This window comes from Galeopterus variegatus, unplaced genomic scaffold (genome assembly GCF_000696425.1).
Source record: "Galeopterus variegatus unplaced genomic scaffold, G_variegatus-3.0.2 Scaffold2649, whole genome shotgun sequence".
NCBI lineage: Eukaryota > Metazoa > Chordata > Mammalia > Dermoptera > Cynocephalidae > Galeopterus > Galeopterus variegatus.
The window spans coordinates 161,971-172,556 of record NW_007728760.1 but is presented as its reverse complement, the minus strand read 5'-3'; the positions used below and the strand labels follow the sequence as shown (position 1 = coordinate 172,556).

At 33.5% G+C, this 10,586-nt stretch overlaps 1 protein-coding gene across 2 annotated transcripts in view; it reads right to left on the bottom strand.

Moving 5' to 3' along the window:
* Positions 1–10,586, bottom strand: part of COL4A3BP (collagen, type IV, alpha 3 (Goodpasture antigen) binding protein) — a 144,489-nt gene that overhangs the window by 55,949 nt on the left and 77,954 nt on the right. For both annotated transcript variants that reach the window (XM_008582502.1, XM_008582503.1), the window contains exons 4-5: positions 2,787–2,894; positions 1,839–1,977 (exon numbers count right to left, since the gene is read on the bottom strand). In XM_008582502.1, coding sequence (XP_008580724.1) covers positions 1,839–1,977; positions 2,787–2,894 — 247 coding nt within the window. The remainder of the gene's footprint in view (positions 1–1,838; positions 1,978–2,786; positions 2,895–10,586) is intronic.

Genomic DNA, 10,586 nt, shown 5'->3' with positions numbered 1-10,586 from the left:
TTTTTTTTTAAAGGGCTTTTTTAAAAAAAAAAAAAAAAAAAAAAAAAAAAAGTAATGTGCAATGTTTGACAAAAAGGTATACTTTTTAAAAAAATAAATGGGAAATAGAAGTCTGACTGCCTTTACTTTTAGAGAAAAATAATCAAATGTTAGAGAACCAAAAACTTAAAGTGTACTACATATAAAGAACTTCAAGACTACTTAATTTAGGTAAAATTAAGTACTTAAGAAGAATATGAATTTGTGCTTCTGGTCAAGATGGAATAACAAGAATGGAATAATTAACCCTCTAGCATGAAACTAAAAAAATGAACAAATACATGAAATAATGATTTTCCAGACGCTGGGTATCAGGCAACAAAGGACAATGAGCCCTGAGAGTCAGGAAACAAATGAGGTTAGCTCTTTGACTGCTCCACCGGGCTGCCTTGGGAGTTTCCAAGCTGTACGGTAAGGAGTGAAAACCCAGGAAGTGCCTGGTAGAATCTCTGAGATGAGGAGAAGAAACACAGAGTCCAAAGACGAAAAAGGCAACTAGAGTTCACAGGCAAAATACTGAAGAGGAGAGAGTTCTACAGAGAGACAATGCTGGAGATTGGCAGAAGGTTCCCCTTGATATTCAGCTGAGTACTGATAGCACAGGCAGGTAAAGGAATTACAGACGTCAGGGAAAGAACCTTCCAAAAGGATTCTAGGGAACAGTATCCAAAGCTTACACAGGGGCAGGAAAAAGTAGCTGTTCCCACAATGCAGACCAGAAAACCTCAGAATTCACAAGGAATTGGTTGGAGAACTCAGAGGAGTCTTGCCTCAGCAGTGGGGAGAGATCAAAATACATTATTAGAAGGTTCTGATACTGTACATGAAATGATATATTATTACTAGACTGTAAACTGATAAATTAAATACACAAACTGTAAATCTAAAAGTAGCCATGGAAATAACAAAACAAAGAGTTAGAGCTACGAAGTCAATAAAAGAGATAAATCGAAATTATAAAAAAGCATGTAATCCAAAAGAAGGAAATGAAGAACAGGGAAGACAAAAAGAATTTGAACTCAGATCAAACCCATCTAATAAGACCAAGAAATGAAATCATGCCAAGCAATCTAGTTAATACTGGGAATGACCTTAATACCATTTAATAATACTGCTAACATAGTTCATTATTGCCTTTACAGTAAACTAAGACAATAATTGAAGAACAGATACTGAAGTCAGCAGTATTTGCAGTACTAACAAAGGAAAAGTAACTTTAAACTTTACATTAAAAGTTAATTGAAGATCATATCTTCTTTCTTTTAAATAAAAATTCACTAGAAATCATTTTTAAATGTATATATAGCTCCATTATTGATTTCTTCTATGAGAAAAAGGGCAAAGGGAGGGAGGGAACTACGACTGAAAAAGGGAAGGATAAAGAGAAAAAAAGGAGATGAAGAGAAAAAGGGACAAGAGGGAGAAAGAAGGAGAGGGAGAAAGAGATCAACTGATTGATTCCAGATGTTTGTGTCCTCTAAGGTTGATCATGGGGTAAATTTATTAGACATAACAATGTGAAATACTCCATATTAACAAGATAACAGACGCCTTTAAAAATGGAATAAAGAGCATCATTTAAAAGTCTTCAATGGCATCTGGTATGGATGATCAGAAATGAATTAGTATGTGTTATTCAAATACCTAAGTCACATGGACACTGAAATCTGTTACATTGGGAGTTTGCAGCAGAAGTGACTATAATTACCCTTATCACTTAAAGACATTACCCTTTAAGATCAAGAGGCTTTAAATCCATTCATTCTCAAAGTAAAAATAGTGGTAATAGCCTAATTAACCTTTATCCCTTTGAAGTTCATCCTTGGAGACAGCATCAGCACAGGCATCAAAGTATTTCTGTAGAGTATCAACTTGTCTACATAGAATGTCTCTAAAGGTTTCCATTTCAGCCAATTTCTCACGTAAACTGTGGCCTTTCTGCAAAACACAAAAAGGGAGGATGTAATTCAAGTGAAACAAAACTAGACTTTTGATCTTATGCTATTCCATCATCTTTTAAGTTCTGCAATTTATCACTGAGCGCATGGGATAAGAAGAGCTGTCTAGTTCAATGTAATACTCCTAGGAATAGGCTTGAAAATGAGTAATCTAGTGTCTTGACAGTGATAACCCTGTAGGAAGTGAAAAAGAAATAATGCCTGACAATTTGCTAATATAACATTTAATATTTTCAGATTAGACATTGTGAGGGAAAATTGTAAGACTTTGAAATGGTTAAAAATATTACTGGGTGTCCTTTCAAAGCAGTGAGTATCGTCTATGGGACCTTCTGGGGAGGGTGTTACCTGACCAGATAGAAGTTTTTGCCTTTCCTTATATTCGAGCTATTTTACAACTCTTTTAGTAGAAAATGGAGTAATACAAATGAGTCTTTTTCATAAAGATGTAAATGAACTTTGCAGAGGCATTGATTATTAATTTGTGGATACTGACTAGTTTTGCATATATTAGCAAATTCATTTCAGTATTCTTCAGATTCTCCATTAAACCAACTTTTAAGTTTATATCTTACCTCATTAATAAATGAATGAAATAGAATCTTTAACATGTGTTCATTTTATATTTGTATGAGCCATAATTTTAGCCCTTAAAAAGTTATTCTATAACAATCTCAAATAAGTTACACTGTAGAAAAGTTCAAAAAACTATCAAATAAGTTTTGATCACAACATCTAACAGTAAACTCAATTTATATTGCCTTAATGAAAAGCATTATAATCACAAACCTTGAATGAAGAGGTGGATGTTGCAGAATAGCCACTTGCTCCAGACACCAGTGACACCATTGAGCCATGCCGACGCAAGCTGGATTCAGATCCATATCCAGATTCAGTCTAAAAAGAAAATAAACAACATGAAAAATAATTTAAATAAAAAACACGAGAAAACAAAAGATTCCCTATGAATTAACAAAGTTATTATAACAATAATTAGTAGTATGAGTTCATACAAGAAATATAGTTAATCCACTGGCATGAGCAATGCCTTTCAATTACTAATTGCCATTTAATACAGAAATTTATTTAATACCTACTACATGCTGGGCTAGTGGGCTAAAAGAGTTTTTAACTATAGGAAAACTACTGAAAGTAGTTAAATTCATAGCAACACAAAGTAGAATAGTGGTTTCCAGGTGTTGGAGGAGGAAGAATGAGGAGTTAGTATTTAATGGGTACAGAGTTTCAGCTAGGGAAGATGAAAAAGTTCTGGTGATGGATGGTGGTAATGGCTAAACAACAGTGTGAATGTACTTAATGCCAAAGAACTGTACACTTAAAAATGATAAAAATGGTAAACTTTATGTTATGTATATTTTACCACATTTTTGAAAAAATGGACAGGACAAGGCCAAAAAAAATAATAATACAAAAACTTTCAGTATTATTTCTTCATAGATAAATCACTTATCCTGACACAGCTCAAATATTATTGCCTCAATGAAACTTTTCCAACTATACAGGCAGTTTGTGCATATATTTGCGACCATTCTTAACACATCGTAATTACAGCTTTTACCACTCAAATATAATACTTTACATTTTGTAATTACTATTGAACCTGGATCTTTCTGGAAGCAGATTGTAACTTTTTCATTTTTGCAGCTACCTTGACAGTTCATGGCACAAAGAAAGTTCCCAGTTTTGCCAGTCTGTTAAGTCATCAAGTTGTGAAAGACAGTTGACCTATTGGATGTTGGGGTATAGTTAGTCTCAACACTGTGATAATACCAGGGCTCTTCAAAAAGTTAAAGGAAGGATTCATATTACCTTTTAGTACCATTTTTCCATGAGCTTTTTGAACTACCCTACTACTTTTATCTCATATTGATGGGACTGGTACTCTTCAGAACATCAATTTTAAATTACACCCTCCCTAATACAAATGCAATACTAATAATACAAAATAATTGGATATCTGAAAAAAGTAACTTCCCAGTACCTGAAACAAAGTATTTTGGATCTCTGATTATGTTGTACTGTACTTTTTAAAAGAACAGTGAATCAATACGCTTCTGTGAAAAAATCAGGCATCTGTATTACATCATCTAATGGTATCATATCACGTCTATTATGGTTTTAGGTAGGTATTTATACTTAACAGCTTTCCTTCATTTGAATGGGGGAAACCCTAGCTTCTCAAACATTAAATTTCTTTAATACTTAGACATCAGTACTAAAAACAAAGGAACAAAAAGCTATATTGTGCATACTTTTAATGAGTCACTAAACTTAAGAGGTAAAATATAATTCCTTTGGTACCAAACTGTAGCAACAATTAGAAATTATTTTAGGTTACTTGATTTTCAAAATTAATATTAGGAAACATTAAAATTACATACAATGTATTATAGAAAATATTTCCATTGACATTTTATATTCAGGAGTGCTCCAACTCCTAAAAATCTATTACTTTTCCTATATAGCTGTTGGTTTACCTATGACATAATTCTAATTGGAAAATATTCTTTTAGGTATAAAAACACTTAGCTTTTATACTGATTTAACTAGTAAATACAATTTTTATGTTCTCGTTTTGATATAAATGATATTAACACTAGTTTAAAACTCTTTTCTAGTTCAGTATCACTTCATTTATCTTCAGTTTAATATTCCAGGAACTCAGAGCTTCTGGAATAGTACCAAATCAAAAGAACAAGCTAGGATTTTTATAAAAAGTTAGACAGGAAATTTAAAAAGAAGAGAGGAGGGGCTGGCCAGTTAGCAAAGTTGGTTAGAATGCAGTGTTATAATACCAGCGTCAAAGTTTCTGATCCCCATACCAGCAAGCTGCCAAAAAAACAAACAAACAAACAAAAAACCCCAAAAAACTACAAGAGGCAAAGATTATGATCAAAACCAAGAAGAAAAGGAAAAGACCTCTGATTGACTGAGGTTAGATTTAAAAACCAAATAACTAAATTCATTAACCTTAAGTTCATTTTAGGTTGCAAAGGACCTAATCCTATCTAAACCTAAAGAACTAAGGCAACATTCCAAAAATCTTCCTTTGTGTTCTATTATCTCTTCAATATGGAATTGTTACCTGGTGCAGAACCAGGTTCTTAGTCCATGAAAGAATAATATTTCACGGGACTGGCAAAAGGAAAGGAAGAGAGGTACAGAGAAATGGAACATAATAGGGCTTTACTACCAAGAGAAGGGACGTGCCAAAGTGCACAGGCATCTCTGCCAGAGAAAGATGCGGGCGCCCTCGACCTTCTCCTTCCTCCTGTCCCAGGTGCCAGCTCCTAATGGCCCACCTCTGCTCCTTCTCCTGTCCTGCCTAGTGCACAGGCTCTGGCAGATCTCCAGGGGATCTATGGCCCCTTCTGCATCCCAGAAAGATTTATGGGAGCAAACTCTATCATGGAAGAATTGAGGCATCGCAAAATAGGGATATGCTCCAGGGAGGCTGTTCATAAATATCAGACCAGATCGGCCAGATAAAGAAAAAAGGTAAGCTTGTTTCAATCTTTGACAATCATACCAAAAGGGAATTCTAATTAAAGCAAACATATAGGTCACAAAAAACATGACTTATCTAATGCCGAGACTTACTGAAAAGGTATTATGCTAAGTGCTTTAACAAAATGGCTCAGTTTCTTCTTTCTCTCTTTTTTGACAAAAATGCTAACTTTGTAAGTGTAGCATTTCTACATTTTAATTGTACTGGTTTGATAAAGTTTTTCATTAGATTTAAATAAAGAGGACTGCAATTAAAAATAGGAAGAATCTCTGTGTTGTAGACAAAAAATATAATTTCGGAAGTTACTTAGCTCAGACACCTGTGTGTGATCAATTTCTAAACAGAAATTATTATGAATTGCCCGTTCAAATGTAATACCATCCCTACAATTTACAATCCAAATTCTATAATATTAACAAACCAGATTTGGACATTTATATGAAAAATATTCAAAACCCAACAATTTGAAATTTACATCCAAATAAATCTACCCTCTTCATTTACTTACATACACTCACTCATATCACTGAGTTTTAAACAGAACAAGTCAAAACCTGATTCTTTTTTAAGATCTTGAAACAAAATATAAACATTAAAAGCTTTACTACAGGTTTCATCACTATTTCCTCCATTTCCACTATTTCAAAACAGGTAGTATCATCTTACAAGAAAGATATGATAAAAAAGACTCCATTACAGCAACATTGATGCAGCATATTTTAAGTAACAGATAATAAATGAATGTGGAGGCTGATGGTATAGTGCAATCATAAAGCTTCACTTGAATAAATTCCATTATAAATTATAGAAATCATTCCAAGGAAAAAGAAAACATAGTATATTCATGAATCCCAATTCCATTGTTATTCATTTAAGTAATATTCATCACTCTACATCAGTAACTGCAATAACTATACATATAAATAATTTGAGTTTTTAACAAATACACATACAAACAAATGAATCTTCATTGTTTAAAAATTAATCATTCTGAAAATGGTTATAATTGTGCTAGTGATGCTGCCATTGCATAAAATTTCTGATAGTTCTATCATCACAACATTTAGAGTAATTTTGTGACACAAAATGGAAATATCTCAAATCATTTTTGGTAGTTGCAGAATAAAAATTAAAGAACAGTCTCATTACTTTAAAGGAATAGCTTAAATTGTTTGCTCCTCTTCTTCACTTGACACAGCTCTAAATTAGATTCAAATTTATCTCAAAAATCAGATCTATCATCAAAGGTATCAATATTAAAAAAAACCATGTCATAGGGACCAAATATTATTCTAAAAGCTAAGTTATCAAACTATTCTGAAAAGTGGCAATGCTGCTGACACATCTATCTTAGCTTCCCAAGTTGTCCACTTTGAAAGCAGCTATACCCATTTTGAATTTATCAGATCTGCTTTCTTTTTTTTTTTTGTCTTTTTCATGACCGGTAAGGGAATCGCAACCCTTGGCTTGGTGTCACCCACACCATGCTCAGTCAGTGAGCGCACCGGCCATTCCTATATAGGGTCCGAACCCGCGGCGGGAGCGTCGCTGCACTCCCAGCGCCGCACTCTCCCGAGTGCGCCACGGGGCCGGGCCTATCAGATCTGCTTTCTGAGGGTGGAGTGGGATGAGGGAAATAAGGATGGAAATGAGAAGAAATTACTTTATAGTCACAACTGATACACTGTTAAATATTTTTAAAAACTGTAACATGCTTTCAAAATGTCTCCTATGATTTTGAGGATAATACTTTAAAGGCAAGCTACCTTTTTTCTTGATCCCACTCATTCTTCCATAAAAAAAAGAAATTAAACTCATTTACATCCTCTAATCACCAATACAGTATTTTGAAAACACCAAATTCTGCCTAAAATTAATAACTTGAAATTCAAGTACAGTTACTATGGGCATATTCTCCCCTTCCAACATATCTATTTTCAGATTGTTAAAAATTGCCACATACAAACTGCTTTGCAAAAAAATTCTTCTTTCCCAAATTTAAGCAGTATTCCTGAACGTATGTTTTGTATGAATATAAAATGCCATTTTGGTTCAATGAAACACTTACTGAACATGTCTCACATAGAACAAGGTTTACTTCTGATTACCACAGTAATAAGACCACACTTTTGTGATATTAAAATACTCCTTTTTACTTAAAAAAAAAAAAAAAAAAGGCAAACTTTTGGTCACTAGAGGGGGTTAGTAACATTTTTCAAATAGCAGCATACTTGGAAAGCTGATACAAAGGTTACTATAGGCCAAAGTACAAGAGTAACCTTTAGACTAATTCCTTTACATACACTTTACCCTCCGTACTTTGACTTTTTAAGAACATTTAAAAGCATTACAAATTAATCATATAGTTCAAAGTCATGAATTTAAAAAACACTAGAAATGCCTAAAAACTGATATGAAAACTCCCGTAAAGTCAACTAAATTTGATAGCTTTGTTTGATAATGTGAGAGATACACCTATATATTATCATTCTGCACAGTCTGTTCATTAGTCCGTCTATATTCCAAAAGAAGTAGTAAAAAAAACAGCAAAAAGGTTGTTTTTAATAGCACCTTTTGAAAAGCTTATTCTTTTTCCTACTAACTCCAACAAGGAGCACAGCAAAGAAACTGAGTCAGAAATGAGGCAACTTCCTCGTGATGTCAAAAACTACCTAGTTATGAGTGGCACAGTTCCTCTCCCTCACTTCCCCCTCCCCAAACTACACTGTCTCTCTACATTTTAATTATGGAAAGAGAGAAAATACAAATAAGAAAAAATATTAACATAAGAACAATAAAACATTTTCCTGAAACTGAAATTCTGCAACCCATAATAAAATCAAATAAGCTTACTGTGTTGTGATTATCCATACATCTATCTTTGATATTATTACTTTGTAGCAAACCATGTGAGAAGCAAGACACTACATCCAAGAGAGCAATTTAATCAATACAACTGTAATTTAAAATATAGTAAGTTGCAATGGCAACAGTTTTATTCTTGTCCAGGTCAGTATATTATTTGAGATATAAAAATTTGGCATGACAATTTCATGCTCCTCAAAATTAAAATGTACTTAGCCTTTTGAATACCTATGGTTCTTCTAGAAAAGTAATAGCCTCTGTAGTAGAAAAAAACACAAAGATATGAGTGAGAAGTCAGGTTCTTACATAATTATAACAAGTAGACAATTAGACGAGTTAGTTATTTACCTTCTTTGGGCTTAATTTTATTATCTTTAAAAAGATATGGCTGGTGTAGAACTATATTTCTTTATACTAAACCTAAATAACAAAACTTCGTGGTTAGCTCAGTTGGTTAGAACATGGTGCTGATAACACCAAGGTCCAGGGTTCAATCCCTGTACTGGTCAGCTGCCAAAAACAAACAAAGCAAAATTTAGGCAAAAAAATGTACATCTGAGGTACTTCAAAACGTAATGGAAAAATAGAATTAAAATATGAATCTCTCCATGAACTTTTTGAAGTACCCTTGTATACAGTGGAGAACAAATGTAAGACAATCCCTTGCTGAACCAATAGGAGAGAGATAACATAATGTATAATTTATCGAGAAAAGCAAATTTTTCAGACGAAAAGAGATTTCCAGGAATTGAAGCACTTACGAATCAAAAAAAATATTTTTTTTTGGCCTGGTGGGTATGGAGATCTGAACCCATGACCTTGGTGTTTACAAGGCTGCACTCTAATTAACTGAGCTAACTGGCCAGCCCCCCCCCCCCCCCCCCGCCTGCCACTAAATAATTGCAATTTAAAAATACTTTTCTAAATAATCATGCATTAAAGAGCGAATCAAAGCTGACCCCCCCCCCCCGCCAATTTTAAACATATTTTTAAAAATGGTATTAAAGAGAATTGTAAAAATCATATTCTGTCTAAAATCCAGGGGTAATACAATTAACTTCACCAAGTAGAATATTTGCATAACCTCAGGATACTTTTCTCAAATCATGTGGAAGTCAGAATATTGCTAAAATTAGCCCACGAACTACCTAGACAGAATTTTTTTTCAAATCCTAGTAATTCCTGTATCGTAATTTAAAAACCAATACCAAATATAAAATCTCATTTGAAGGTTATTTATGGGACTTGGTTATTCATTTTTGCATTACCTTCTACTAAACTAGATCATGAGATAACTTTTCCTTTATAGAAATATCCAAATAGGCAAAGTGTTGTACTGAGATAAGGCTGGAAGGGTTAACCAGGCCTTATCACACACCCTAGAGTTCCAGTGTCTGAAGCAAAGACCCCCCCCTAAGTCAGGGCCAGAAAGCTAAGTGTTAAAAGAATACTAAGGGGGGCAGAAGACAATAAGACATTGCCTATCACCATCCAAAGTACTAAAAACTGCCCAAATATGGTTCTATAGAAGTAGAGAGCCAGAACAGCTGTCTGCACTCCCTCCATGATTTCAGACATTCCTTTCTTGCACTTGTAATTTAGAACTTTTGCTTCTATAATATATCCCTACATCTATGGGGAGAAGAGATTTTTATTAAAGTAGGCTTGTCAGAAAGCTACCAAGTACTTCCTTTATACCAAAAGCTGTTTAAGAACCAGATCTATGACACAAAAAGTGACTCTAAATAAACCTACTTTGACACTGAAATTGTCTTTTTTTATCCTACCTTTGAGAGAGTCTAGAGATCTAATTGTCTTTTTCTTAGTGACATTAAAATGGAAGTAAGAAACAACTAGATAAATTGAATGAGGCTGTATAAGGGAAGTCTCATAAAAATTTTCTACCCTAGCATCATAAACAAATTACTAAGAAATAAGGGAAATCTTTTTTGTTTTGCTATGAGAGGAGGACTAATGAAATAGTGAATAATTTAAAATGGACACTTTATATATTAATTCCAGAGAGCCACCTTGGATAATAAATTATAACAACAACAACAAAACAACAGTAAAGGCTAATACTTTGAGTACTTTGTGTCAGGCATGATGCTAACTGCTCTAAGTATATTATTTCATTTAATACTTTTAATAGCCTATGTGAGATGGGTACTATCATTATATCCCCTTTATAGGTG